This window comes from Phyllostomus hastatus, unplaced genomic scaffold (genome assembly GCF_019186645.2).
Source record: "Phyllostomus hastatus isolate PE091 unplaced genomic scaffold, TTU_PhHast_1.1 phas_contig_210, whole genome shotgun sequence".
NCBI lineage: Eukaryota > Metazoa > Chordata > Mammalia > Chiroptera > Phyllostomidae > Phyllostomus > Phyllostomus hastatus.
Window position 1 is genome coordinate 34,838,036 of NW_025333737.1, and position 13,840 is coordinate 34,851,875.

Below are 13,840 nucleotides of genomic sequence, written 5' to 3' on the forward strand. Positions count from 1 at the left end.
TCTCTTCATCGGGTTCAGCACTCGCTCCCTCCCTCCGACCGCCGGGGCCCTGGCACCCGGGACTCTAAAATCCTAAAATCGGGAAGCTGAAGAGCGAGCTTACGCTCTATGCAAATGACGCGCTAACGACATGCAAACGAACCCGCCGAGCCGGGGTCAGACCCCGGGGGCTGGACGGCCCCCTGGCGCCTCCGGGGAGGGAACCTGGCTGGGAGCAGGGGTGGCGGCCCGGGCCACGCCACGCCCTCCCACCTCAAGGCCAGGCGTCCCGCCCCCCACACCTCGAGGCCCCGAGGCGGTCCCACCCACCGGCGCCGGCGGCCCGCCTCCCCCTGGCCGCGGCGCCTGGCCTGTCCCCGCGGGAGGGTCGGGCCGGGCCGCAGGAAGCCGCGCTCGGCGGGAGCGGAGCAGTGGGTATGCCCGGGCCCTTGCGAGCCGGTAAGCGGGCTCCCGGGCCCCCCCACGGCTCCCAAGGCGCCCCCTGCCGGGGTCTCCGTCCGCGCGCGGGGCACACCCTCCCTGCTCCGGGCCACCCGGGCCCCTTCCCGCCTGTTGAGGGTGAGGATGCGGAAAAGCCTTTTTGTCCCGGGTCCAGGGCTCCCACAGCCCTGGGTGGCTGCGGAATCCCCCCAGAGGGGGGTCTCTCCAAAGCGACTCCTTGCCCTCCGCGGCCTGGGGAGCGAGGGGACGGGCGGCCCCAAGGCCTGGCCTGAAATGGGCACGCGGGAGCGGAGCCCCACCCAGAGCGGCGCCGTCCAGCGGAGGGTGGGAAGCCCAGTGGAAACTAGATCCCGAGGACAGGGACACGGTCTGGCCCGGGGTGACGAGAGGTCGTGGCTTTCTGTTGGCCGTCCCATCCCCCTCCCAGGCTGTGGTCTGCCGGCCCCGCGGGAAAGGTGGGGCACGTTCGCGGACCCAGAAGGGACCGGGAGACTGGCCCCAGCTCGCCGACCTCTGGAATTGCCTTCTTCTTCCCGGGGCCTTTGCCGGGTGCCAGGGTTGGAGGGCTGGTGGCCCCAAGTTCAAGCTGCTCTTGCGGCTGTCCGGGCCCAGCGGGGAGCCCTACTGCCTCCTGTGCTGTGTCCTAGGCTCCAGGCGCGGATTCCTGCCTGACACGTAGTAGGTGGTCTGGTGACGGACGAAAGGGGTCTCCAGGGGCTTCGCGGGGCTGCCCATCCTTTCTGGGCTCTGGGGCCCGTGGCTGCCCTTTTCACCCCCCGACGGTGGGAAGAGCTGGGGAAAGGGTGGGAGTGAAAGAGAAAGAGTCCTCTCCAGTCCGCGAGGCAGCGGGGGAACCCCGAGCCCCCGTCTGAGAGCATCGGCTCGGCCTTCTGACCCCAGACCGGCAGGACAGGGTTCTGCGGGGGCCTAGCAAGGCGCCTGCCACCTGGTGAGGAGGCCTGAACACAGACTGGAAGCTGTGTGACGACAGGGGGACAAGAAATGTCATGTTGGCATCGTCACCTGGGTGTGAAGATGGTCCCCTGCGGGTGGGGGCGTGGGGGGTGACCCCGAGGGCCGAGGTGGGTGGCAGGCGGCTCACCGCGCGTCCCAGCAAGTGCCAGTGAGGTATCTCCAGCCACATCTCCCTCCGTGTCCCAACCGCACAGCAGGCGGCGACGGTGACTCATGGTTCCGTGCACAAAAGCAAGATCGTCTCCCTGTCGGGGCAGAGGCAAAGCCCGAGTCCCCGGCCCCGTCTCGTCCCTACGCTGCGGGAGTCTTCTGCGATGGGCCTGCCTGCCACGGAGCCAGGTCGCCCTTCGTGCCGGACTTGCCTTCCGTCTGGGGGACGCAGGTGGGTCACATCTGGATGACTTTCGTGCTCTGCCGGAGGCTGGGCGGGAGCTCGGAAACAGATGCTTATGGTGTAAAAGCGGGGGGAGGGGGCACAGGCGAGGGGGCACGATGAACAAAGGGTGGAACCACTCCAGCGTAGTATAAAAAACACTGTTTTTTCTTTAAGATTTTATTTTATTTTTATTTTTAGAGAGGGAAGGGAGGGAGAGAGAGAGAGAGAGAGAGAGAGAGACGTCAATGTGCAGTTGCTGGGGGTCAAGGCCTGCAACCCAGATATGTGGCCTGACTGGGAATCGAACCTGCGACACTTTCGTTCGCAGTGCGCGCTCAATCCACTGAGCTACGCCAGCCAGGGCAAAACCACTGTTTTTTCTTTAAAGAGATTTTATGTATTCACTTTTAGGGAGGGGGGCAAGAGAGGCAGAGAAGCATCAGTGTGTGGTTGCCTCTCGCGTGTCCCCAGCCCACGACCCAGGCATGTGCCCAGACTGGGAATTGAACCTGCCGTCCTTTGGTCTGCAGGCCGGCACTCGATCTGCTGAGCCACACCGGCTGGGGCTGGAAAGCCCCTACTAAGGAGAGAAAACACGAAGGGGGTCTAGTCCAGCTGGGGATGAGGGTCCGGGTAGCCTCCTAGGGGCGCCCTCAGGGCTGAATCTTTAAGGACCGGTCCGATTTTTCTCAGGCTAAGGGTTTTGGAGGAAGGAACCACCACTGTAGGCAAGTGGTGGCAGTGGGGGGTGTGGGGGCAGCTTGCTGGAGGAGAGGGGCTGGACTTAAAAACTGTGTGTGTGGCCTGGGAGTTGCTGGGGGTGTGGGAGGGGAAGACCCTCTCCTTCCCCAACCTGAGGCTGGGTCTGTCTGGGAGCTCCCAGAGGGTCCCCAGGGCTCTCCCAGCCCGGGAGGCAACAAGCAGAGAGAGGACAAAGGTGCTTCAGGGTTCCTAGACGCTGGTTGTCCCGGGAGGCCCCAGGGAGGAGGAGCTGTGAGGAGCCGGCCACATGGCAGTGAAAGCCAGAATGCTGGACAAAAGTCCCCCAAAGGTCCTGCCCGGAGAAGTGGCTGCCGAGCAGGGCGCTGGAGGGACCTCTCCGTGGAGGGGCAGGACGGGAATGAACAAGAAGAGCTTTGCGAGGTGGGGTGTGGGGTGGGGGCAGGTGGCTGGAGTCCAGCCACTGAGACCCCCCACTTGTTTCTTCTACAGTCTCCTCCCTGCCACCTCTGGCTTGGCGACAGTGAGCTGCGGCTCTGAAGGGACACGGAGCTCGGGAGTGCAGGGGCAGCAGGGAGGGCAGGGCAGGGGGAGGCGGGGGCTGCAGAGGAAGGCTGGTGGCCCTGCTGGGCGGGGGGGAGACTGGACAGTGGCAGGTCCCAGAAGGGTGAGGGGCCAGGGCGTGTCAGGGAGGAGGAGGGGCGAGCTATGGAGAAGGGTGTGGAGACCGACATTCAGGTCACCGTAGAGAGGATCGGGTGGCACTGGTGGCCTTTCCACTTGCTGAGGGAACAGAAATCGTGGAAGGGACGGAAGTCGGTGTGCTAGAGGAGTGGCCTCTGAGGTTTCCCCGGCCTAAAGCCGGGCAGGGAGGGTCGGGGCTGAGGGCATCTCTAGGGCCAGTGTCCTGGGCAGGAGCCAGGAGGCCAGCAGGTGCCACACACACACTCACTCACACTCACAGTCACGCACGCGCGTGGGCGCACCCTGAGGGCTGGGATGAATGGGACGTTCACCTGGGCAGGGCTGTACCCCGAGAAGCAAGGGAAGGAGTCATTTCAGGGTGGATCCAGCGAAGGCGCCTGCCCTCGTACAGCCGCTGGGCCTGGGGGAGAGGTGTGGGCCGCGGGGCTTGGCCGGCGGAGGGGGTTTCGTGTTTCCGAGAGTGTCCTGGGTTTCCGTGGGTTTTCCCCGGACCCGGGGCTGAAAGGAGGGAGGCCGTGGGGCAGTTGCTCGTGGGCCCCTTGGCTTGACGGCGGCGGAAGTCGCTCCCATCGCCCGCTGGCCCTGGAGCCCTGCGTGTGTGAGGTCAGAGGGCGAGGTCAGAGGGCACCAGGGAGAGCCAGGATGGAGCGAGGGGGCTGGGAAAGGGCTCCGCCTCTAGGCAGGGGGCCTAGGGCTTCTAAGGTCTGGTTAAGGTGGCTTCTGGGGGGAGGAGGACTGGGCCGGTGGTGGCAAGGACCTGAGATAGTGCTGAGCCGCAGCTGTGAGGGGCGTGTGTCTGTCTGTGTGTGTCCGTGTAAGCGGGCGTCTACCCTCGTGCCTGTGTGCAAACCTGCGTCTTGAAACGTGCCTATCTGTGACTGCGCACCCACCTGTGAGTGCGTGTTACGCGCGTGAGGGGCGCTCCGAGAGGCCCTTGCCGGTGGTCGCTCACTGTTCAGCGTGCCCGTGGACCTTGACCCCGGGCCACGGCTCTCCGTGAAAGGAGCCTGCAGGGCGCGGCGGGAGGGCTTCGGGGCGCTGCCCTGCCTTCTCCCAGAGCGCTGCTCGCCGGCGCCGGCGTCCAGCTGCTCTGTGCGTGCTCCTTGGCTGCATCCTGCACCGGCTCGCCCGCCCTGGGCCCCACAAGAGCACTGACGGTGAACTTTGCTGTTGGTGTGGCATTGCCACAGTCTGTGTTTGTGTGCAGGAAGCCTGGCTCTCAGAGGGCGCGCGTGTGTGTGTGTGTCTGTCTGAGGGGTCCGTGGGACCGCACTGACCCTAGAGACCTGCTTCATCTACACCCAGCTACTGAGTGTTTGCTGGGGGGGGCGGGGCAAGTCTGGGACAGGAAGTGGCCCCTGCTGACCCCTAAGTGATGTTAGACTGAGTGAGTGATGAAAGAATCCCACTCACCTATCTGCCTTATCCCACCGATCGCTCACCTGCCTGCCCCTCCTGCCAGGCCGGCTCTGGGAAGTGGGTGAAAGGAGATGCCAAGGCCATCGCGTGGGCCTCTGGCCGCCTCCCAGAGTGGGTGGTGCTCCTCTGACACCGGGCGCTGAGGCAAGAGGGAGGGACGGTTTCAGTCGCCCAGGAAAGGTGGCAGGTGAGCCGGGGGAGGGCTGTTAGCGTCATCCTGTCCCTTCCCCAGGCAGCCCAGGCCCTGATAGCTGTGGCCACGAGGCCGGGGCGGCGTTCCCAGCGGACGATGCCCCAGGCGCTGGAACGTGCGGAGGGCTCCTGGGCCTGGGTCGTCCTGCTGGCTGCCGTGGTGGCCCAGGGCCTCACCCTGGGCTTCCCCCCCTGCCTCGGCATCTTCTTCACCGAACTGCAGCATGAGTTCCAGGCCAGCAACAGCGAGACCTCCTGGTTCCCCTCCATCCTGACAGCCATGCTCCACGCCGGCGGTAAGCAGCCCGAGGAGGGAGGCGCGGGCAGCTCCCGGTGGGAAAGAGCCGTGACCTCCCTGGCCTCCTGGGTCCCCCTGTCAGAGGCCACAGGCTTTGCCTTTCCAGATGAATCCCTGAGATTTCACCTGATTTCGGTGGGGCCCACTCCCCTGGCTGGAGTCCTGCGGGGCGGGGCCGGGCTGCGGAGGCATGAAGGCAGGGAGGTGCCCGGGGTACATACTGAGGGGCCCCTGGGGGAGGAGTGGCCTGGGGAGCGGCTGGGAGGTCACCCTGAACCTTGGTTTCCGCCCTGCCCTTTGGGAGCAGCACCCAGCATCCCGCCCACCTCGCATGTGGGCTGGAAGGGAAGAGCACACGACACTCGGCGATGCTGAGAGCGGAGGCCTAAGTAGCGTGAATGATTCGTATCCTGGAGACCTTCCCAGGCCTCAGGAGGGGAAAACCGGCTCTTTGCGGACGCCGGGAGCACGATGGGGACAGGGTGAGAGCCCCGTCTCTCACCAGGAAGCAGAGGAGGGGTTGCCAGGGCTGGGAGATGGAGGGAAGGCAGCCCCCGCATTTCCTCGTTGGCTCCTCCAGGACCGTGACCACCTCACCCGGACCCCAGCCCTAGGGGAAGGTCAGCAGCCACCCGGGAGCGTTCTCCACCGCAGTTGTGGGCTCAGTTCTGGCTGCTCTCCGGGGAGACCCTGCAGACAGTGGCCTCCAGGGGTGGGGGGCCGGGTCAACTGGAGTGGGGGCCGATGGGGCCGCAGGGCTCCCCACGTGGGGGTGTGCTTGCTTCCTGCCACTCCCTCCACCTGGCACCTGCTTATCCTTCCAGTTCCCTCCCTCCAACTGGAAGGAAGGGAGGTCAGGCTGTGATAGGTGCTGCCTTTGCTGGAGCAACTCTTGAACCTGGCACCCAGGGTGTGGGCTCAGGGCACAGGCTTAGGGCATGGGCTCAGGGCAAGGGGAGAGGCCAGGCCTGGCCCTGGCCACACGGCCTCTTCACTTGGGAGGCAGGTGCCAAAGTGAGAACCGCAGGGGGCTCCTTCCACGCAGCCGCAGAGGCCTGTGGGCCAGGCTCTGGGAGCCGGGCATCTGCTGGGGACCCCGACTCCCCAGCCAGCTTTACTCGCTGCCCCCCAGCAGTCCCCAACATCTCAGCTGGCTTGGGAGCCCTGCATGTCTGGTCTGTCTGTGTCTTTCACACACACACACACACACACACACACACACACACAGCCTTCAGCCCATGCTCATTCAGAGTCTGATAGAAGCTTTAAATGCCAAAGGCTCATGGATCCTAGGTGTCGCCAGCACTGACACAGTTGAGGGGAGGAAAGCAAGCAAGGACAAGGTGCAGGGCCTGCCCAAGGTTGCAGAGCTGCCCAAGGTCTGCTTCGGGGCAGAGGCAGCGCCCTGCCGAAGAAACACCCGGTGCCTCGCCCCAGCACCCTCAGCTAGGCTGGCACCTGTCCCAGCCCCACCCCCAACTCATGACTCAGGGTTTTCCCCAATATCACCTTTCCTAAGTCGGGTCAAAGCAGGGTGGCGGGGAGACGTGCGGGTCCATGGTCACATCCACCCCGAAGCCTGGCCTCTCCCCCTGCAGCTGCCTCCCTCTGCTTGATTATCTCTGAAGAATGCGCCGCTCACTTCCTCTTCACTCCCAAATTCATAGCAGCTCACACCCACAGATCCCCTCTGCACCCCAAGCACACGCACACACACACACACACACACACACACACACACACACCTTGTGTACGCACTCACTCTCCTGGAAACTCCATTACGAGCACATGGGGGCAGGGCACTCGGGGAGCGGGCCTCGCAGGGTGTTGAGCTGCCGGCCAGGACTGGCTCATTTCTCCTCCTCCTCCTCCGGGTCTGGGCCGGAAGCAAGCCACTCTGGTGGGGGTGGGGTGGAGGAAAACAGGCCCCTCTCCAGACAGAAGCCAAACATCTGGGCACAAGATAGGTGGTGGCTGGAGGGGACGGGGGAGGGGGAGGTTCCCCACCCAATTTTCTCCGGAGGCTGGTGCGGGGGCTGCAGAGTGGTCTGGGGCCCCGGCTGCCCACCCTGCATAGGTGGACGGATGGGGGAAGGGCTGTGGCCAGTCTTCTTGAGGATGGGGTAGGAGCAGGGCCTGGGGATGCTCACCACAATTTAGATGCCCAGGACCCCCGCCCTCTGAGACAGGCCCCCAGTGAGGAGTGGCCACAGAGGTCGTGAGCCAGGCCCGTTTCGCAGCCTCAGGCCCGGGCAGCGAGGTCCCCGGCCTGCGCCTCTGGGGCCTTTGTCTGGTTGGCCATCGCCCAGTCTGAGTCCTCATGCTGTAGCAGAGGACACTGAGGCAGAGAGAGGGAGAGCCTTGCCCAGGCCACCTGGCCAGTCTGGGGCAGAGTGGGCACCAGGATCCAGGGCTGATGATGCCCTTTAAGCCTCCTGACCCCTTCCTGCGGGAACCCCCTCCCAGCCTCACTCTGTGGCCCCTCCCTCCAGACCCGCTCAGTCCGCTGCCCCCTGCTGGCGGGCTCCTCACCCCTGCTCCTCCTGCCTCCGCCCCACAGGCCCCCTGTGCAGCATCCTGGTGGGACGCTTCGGCTGCCGCGCGACGGTCATGGCGGGGGGTGTGCTGGCCTGCCTGGGCATGGCGGCCAGCTCCTTCAGCCACACCCTCAGCCAGCTCTACACCGCGGCAGGATTCTTCACAGGTGACTGTCTCCCCGTCCCGGGAACTGCTGGACACCAGCTAAAGAGCGCCAGGCGCAGGGGTCAGGGCGGGCAAAGCGAGGGAACCCGTGAGAGAGCCGGGGTGGGGGTGGGGGGCAGGGAGGACAGATACACAGGAAGGGTTGTATCTGATCGTGACAAGTGCGTGAGAAGACAGGACCGCTGATGTGAGGAGTGGATCGGGCGAGCGTCTGGCACGCCCACCGTGAAAGACGGGCAGGGTTGGGGGTGGGGGAGAGCCGTTCTCAACGAGGCGGGAGCCAGGACCTTGCAGCAACGGCACCCTTTGGGCAGAGAGCTCACGGAGGGAGCCTGCCACCAGGCCGTGTGGGGAGGAGCGTTCCAGGCAGAGGGAGCAGCACGTGCCAAGGCCCCGAGGTGTCGAGGAGCAATGCGGTGGGTGGTCAGTAAGGGGGAGGGGCCGGGCTGGGTGGAGGTGCCGTGGTAGTGAGACGGGCAGCCGCTTGAAGGGTTCGCAGAAGTGACAGAGAAGGAGGAGAACCACAGGGGTGGGGGTTCTCGGGGACGTGAACGGAGACAGCTCAGGAGGAAGAGGGAGTGATCGACTGTGTCAAGCCACTGACAGCTCAGACTGAATGGGGACCGGACTGTTTGGATGTGGCGACGTAGAGGCTGGAGACCTGGGTACGAGCAGTTCTGGAGCAGGGCTGGGGGTACCGGTCTGACGGGAACAGTTTCCACCGAGAACGGGAGGAGAGAAATCTGGTTCATCTGAGATGATAAGGACTTGCGAGAAACCGCAGTGTCAGGGGGGCACAGCGACAGGCCGGAGTCTAGAAGAGGCCATGGGGTCCAGAGAGGGTTTTTTTTTTTTAAGGGATATTTTAGAAACACGAGGAAAGTTGGTCCTTTTTAAAAAAAAAGATTTTATTTATTTATTTTTAGAGAGGGAAGGGAGGAAGAAAGAGAGACAGAGAGAGAGAGAAACATCAATGTGCGGTTGCTGGGGGCCGTGGCCTGTAACCCAGGCACATGCCCTGACTGGGAACCGAACCTGCGACGCTTTGGTTCGAAGCCCGAGCTCAATCCACTGAGCTGCGCCGGCCAGGGATGGTTTGGTTTTTAATGGGAGAAACAACGATGAAGGAGAGTGAGCTGGAAAAGAGAAAACGGATGATGCGAGAGGGGGACATTGCTGGAGAGAGGTGCCTGTGAGTGGACAAGATGCAGGGCTGGCCCCAAGGGGGAGGTCGGACGGCCCGCTGTCACGGGCGGGAAGGCAGGTGTCAGCCGGGAGTGAGGAGGGGTGAGGTGTGGAGAGTCAAGAGGAGGAAAGCCTGGGGGTCATCCAGGAGGAAGGGGAATAAACGGACAAGGGACACATGTTGGCATCCCGGGCAACCCAGAGGCCGCCTGTGGCCTGTGGTCATGGGTAGTTGTGAGCTTTCTCTCTAGAATGTTCAGCTGCACTGGGGCAGGCCCAGAGTTGGACAGGGAGGTGGTGTCTGAGCTGAGTTAGGAGGACAAAGTCAGGAGAGGTATGTTCCCGGCAGGGGGACGGGAAACGACAAACGCCCAGAGGTAGGGAGCAGCGTGGTGTCCAGAGGAAGGAAGCTGATGTGGCTGCATTGTCATCAGTGGCAGGGCGAGTGGCCAGGAGCCAGATCGCGTGGAGCCCTCTGGGACAGAGTAAATGCCTTCTTCTCTCTTTTTTAAAGATTTTATTTGGAATGAGCGCGGGCTGGGAACCAAAGTGTCCCAGGTTTGATTCCCAGCCAGGGTACATTCCTGGGTTGCAGGCCAGAACCCCCAGCAACCGCACATTGATATTTCTCTCTCTCTCTCTATCTCCCTCCCTTCCCTCTCTAAAATAAATAAATAAATAAATCTTTAAAAAAAAAAGAAAAAAAAAGATTTTATTTATTTATTTTTAGAGAGGGAAGGGAAGGAGAAAGAGAGAGAGAGAAACATCAATATGTGGTTGCTGGGGGCCGTGGCCTGTAACCCAGGCATGTGCCCTGACTGGGAATCGAACCTGCAATGCCTGGTTTGCAGCCCGCGCTCAATCCACTGAGCTACGCCAGCCATGGCTAAACACTTTCTTCTTACGCACGATGGGAAGTCTCTGGACGGTGTTAAGCAGGGGAGAGACTTAATTTGATTTCAGGGTGTTTTTTTTTAAAGATTTTATTTATTTATTTTTAGAGAGAGGGGAAGGGAGGGAGACAGACAGGGAGAGAAACATCAGTGTGTTTTTGCCTCTCATGCGCCTCCTACTGGGGACCCAGCCCACAACCCAGGCATGTGCCCTGACTGGGAGTTGAACCAGCGACCCCTTTGTTTTCAGGCCGGCACTCAATCCACTGAGCCACACCAGCCAGGGCTGATTTCAGTTTTTAAAGATCACCCAGGTGCTTTGCCAAGGGGACTGGTGTGTCCCTGGGAGCCTTTGGGAGGGCACATGTGAGGGCTGGGGATGCTTTAGGGAGGAGGCAAGCCAGGCTGAGTCTACCTTGAGTCCCTGGGACCTGGAGGGGGGTCCGGGCTCGGAGGGAAGGAGAGCAGACGTGGGACAGGACCCTGCGATCCCACTGTGGGTGCAGTGGGAGGCCCCGGAACCCCCTCGAGCTGGTCTCCACTCTTCCACCGTAGGCCTGGGCTTGTGCTTCAGCTTCCAGTCGACCATCACCGTACTGGGCTTCTATTTCACCCGCCGGCAGGCGCTGGCCAACGCTCTGGCCTCACTGGGCGTCTCCCTGGGCATCACACTCTGGCCGCTGCTCTCCCGCTACCTCCTGGAGCACCTGGGCTGGAGGGGCACCTTCCTCGTCTTCGGCGGGGTTTTTCTCCACTGCTGTGTCTGCGGGGCCGTCCTGAGGCCAGTGGCCACCGGCACGGCTCCCGAAACCAGAAAAGGCCCTCCTCCGCCTACCAAGACGCCCGCTCCCGGCTGCCTGGCAGCATGCGGCCAGTTCACCCTGCGCCACCTGGCCTTCGACATCCTGTGGCACAACGCAGGCTACCGCGTGTTCACGCTGGGGGTCGCGTGGATGATCCTCGGGTTCCTGCTGCCACACATCTTCCTGGTGCCCTACGCCATGTGGCACGGGGTGGACGAGCACAAAGCGGCCCTGCTCGTCTCCATCATCGGCTTCAGCAACATCTTCCTGCGGCCCCTGGCCGGGCTGCTGGCAGGGCGGCAGGGCTTCGCCAGCTACCGAAAGTACCTGTTCAGCCTAGCCATCCTGCTCAACGGGCTCACCAACCTGGTGTGCACCGTGTCGGCCGACTTCCGAGTGCTGGTGGGCTACTGCCTGGTGTACAGCGTGTCCATGAGCATAATCGGCGCCCTCTTCTTCCAGGTGCTCATGGACATTGTCCCCATGGACCGCTTCTCCAGGGCCCTGGGCCTCTGCACCATCCTGGAGAGCATCTCCATCCTCATCTCTCCCCCCATGGCTGGTGAGGCCCGGGAGGGGTGGGGCCGAGGGAGGGAGGGCCGCTGGGGGTTGGGGGTGTGGCCTGGGAGCCAGGCGAAGGGAGCACTGTCTGGCCAGCTCTGGGCCCCGTCCAGGACCCCAGCGGCGGGGACTTGGAGCCTGTCCTTTTCCCAAAAGTCCCAAGGGACTGGCTCCAGCTTGTTCCCCAGCTGTCACCTGGGGTGTGAACACTTAAAAATAGGGGTTTGCTTATCAGGCTTACCTGACTCTGTTGTGTTTCTCTCTGTACCTCTGTTTTCTTATCAGCAAAGTGAGGGAAGATAATAGAGTCTACCCGGCAGGCTGGTTGGGAGGGTCACAGGTTATGCCATAAAGAGCTCAGCAGGGAAGCTGGCACGGAGCAAGGATTTGCTGCTATTAACATCCTGCTTCTCCCACTTCCTGCCTGTGGGAACCTGCCCAGTCATTTACCTTCTCTGAGCCATAGTGTCACCTGCGAAATGCAGAAAAGAGCACCTGTCACAACCATTGCAACAGGGACCTGTGCCGGTCCCTGGGTGTGCGTGACTGGGCGCGCAGACTTCCCTTCTGGTGGCAGCACTGGGGGTTAAAGCAAAGGGACATATCTGTGGTCGCAACGGCGACCATTACACTAAGATGATGGGGAGTCTTCTCCCGAGTGTGCCATTGAGCCAGCAAATAGGGAAGTAAAGAGAGCTCTCTGGGAGGAAGAACCTGGCGGGGGGTGGGGGGGGGGGGTGCTGGGCGTGGCCAAGCAGATGTCCCGGGCTCCACTGGCCCTGGTCTGCTCAGCTTCCAGCCACCAGGGTCAGAAAGGCATGCCCTTAAGTGCTCTCCAGCCTGGCCTGGGCTAGAGCAGGTTTAGTGTTTCCTCTTCCCCTTTCATTTAACAACGATGTAGCGAGTGCCTGCTAGGCATCAGCCACAATTCCTGGTACTGGGGCTCCAACAGGGATAAAAATAAAGTCCCCGCACTTGCAGGGCGCAGAGTTGGTGGGGGGCTGGTGGCCCTGGGCGGCGGCCTAACTTGCTCTCCGTCCTTCAGGGTTTCTCCTGGACAGCAGTGACAGCAACTTCAGCTACGTTTTCTACATGTCCAGCTTCTTCCTCCTCTCGGCGGCCCTCTTCATGCTTGGCGGCTTCTGTGCCCTTCGGGGGAAGGAGAAGCAGGAGCAGGAAAAGCAGGCCCTGCGGGCCAAGGAGGCCGTCCCGGAGCGGGCCCTCACTGGGGAGGGCACAGACAGTGCAGAGAGGCAGCTGTGGACCGAAACCATGTACGTGACCAGCGTCTGAGCGCCGAGGTCGGCGAGTGACCGCCGCCTCCGCCCGAGAACAGGATGTCCAGCTGTCGCACCAGGTGAAGCGCCGCCCGGGCTGCCCGAGCCCAAGGCCGTCCAGGCTCCGCCTGCTGGGACGCAGCCAGGGGCTGTGACCTTCCAGGTCGTCCTCTGAAGACTCAGGGTTCCTGCCAATGAGCCAGATGAAGGAGCGGGTCCTCCTCCTTTTTTTTTTTTTTCCCTCCGGGCACCAGGGTGCTTGGGCCCAGGAAGGTGGGTCTGAGCCCTGCTTGGGCCTGTCACGCCCGACTCCGCTCAGCTGGCTGCCCACCGCTGCTGCTACAGCTCAACGCAGCAGCCCATCCGGTCTGACGGGATGCCGCCGGTGCTGTCTCGTCGCCCTTCTCTGACGTCCACACGGTTCCAAAGAGCTCACCCATCCTCCTCAGCCCTCCCGCCTGCCCCCTCTCTGTGACCCCGCCCTTGCCCTCAGGGCTGCCCCCAGCACGCCGCTGGGCCTCCGACCGATCTAGTGGAACCTCGGGAAGAAGGACCTCGGGAGAGAACGAGCGTGGCCTGCAGCAGCGGGTGGCCACGCCGAGGAGGCAGCCTGGCTGCGGGGTTTGGGCGGATTGGATGTCCGGCGGAATGCCTTTCCTGGCGTCCGTCCGCACAGAGGATGGGAGGGGAGCACCTGGCTCGGGCCCCAGAGTCGGGGAAGTCTGAGGGGCCCCCTGCCCGTTCCACAGAGCCGGCTCCAGGGCCTCCCCTCCTCCCTGGCCCCACCTGGTGTTTTGGCGGGAAGATGAGCCCCGGAGTGGAGGAAGCCAGACACTTGACCGACCAGGGAGAGGCTAAGGCTCGCCAGGCAGGGCCCAATGACCTCTTTGAAAATAGAGCTGCTTTTGTAACAGAAGCCCTTCCACTCCCTGCTCCCTGCTGTGTCAGAGGTGCCGGCCCTGGGGTAAGTAGCTGGCTGGGCCGGCTGCCAGCCCACCCCTGCTCCGCGTTGGCCTGCTGGCCTGCGTCGTTGGCCGGAGGTCAGACCTCCTGCCTCCCTTCCCTGCCCCCTATACACACACACTCTTTATTGGTGCCCTTCCTTGAGGTCATCCCTGGGGAGGAGGGGGTGCTCACTGTCATCAGGACAGGCTTGTCCCAGCAGGGTACCAACCAAGGGAACAGAAAAGCAGTTTGTTTGAATTACACACATACACAAAAAAAACGTTTCCTGCAGCAGGCTGTAAAACCTGCGAACTAATGAAGCAGGAAAATGGACCTGGAATAGGTCC

At 62.8% G+C, this 13,840-nt stretch overlaps 1 protein-coding gene across 6 annotated transcripts; it reads left to right on the plus strand.

Moving 5' to 3' along the window:
* The first annotated feature begins 275 nt into the window (after positions 1-275).
* On the plus strand, positions 276-13,464 carry SLC16A5 (solute carrier family 16 member 5). 6 transcript variants are annotated; one of them, XM_045837262.1, is made up of 6 exons: positions 276-438; positions 1,611-1,798; positions 4,869-5,124; positions 7,687-7,830; positions 10,463-11,272; positions 12,317-13,464. In XM_045837262.1, the coding sequence occupies exons 1-6, from the start codon at positions 417-419 to the stop codon at positions 12,562-12,564; spliced, it is 1,668 nt and encodes a 555-aa protein (XP_045693218.1). In that variant the 5' UTR covers positions 276-416; the 3' UTR covers positions 12,565-13,464. The 6 variants fall into 6 exon arrangements, with proteins under 6 accessions (XP_045693218.1, XP_045693220.1, XP_045693219.1 ...); XM_045837264.1 differs by having other exon boundaries at positions 5,052-5,124; XM_045837263.1 differs by having other exon boundaries at positions 288-438; positions 1,614-1,798.
* The last annotated feature ends 376 nt before the right edge of the window (positions 13,465-13,840 follow it).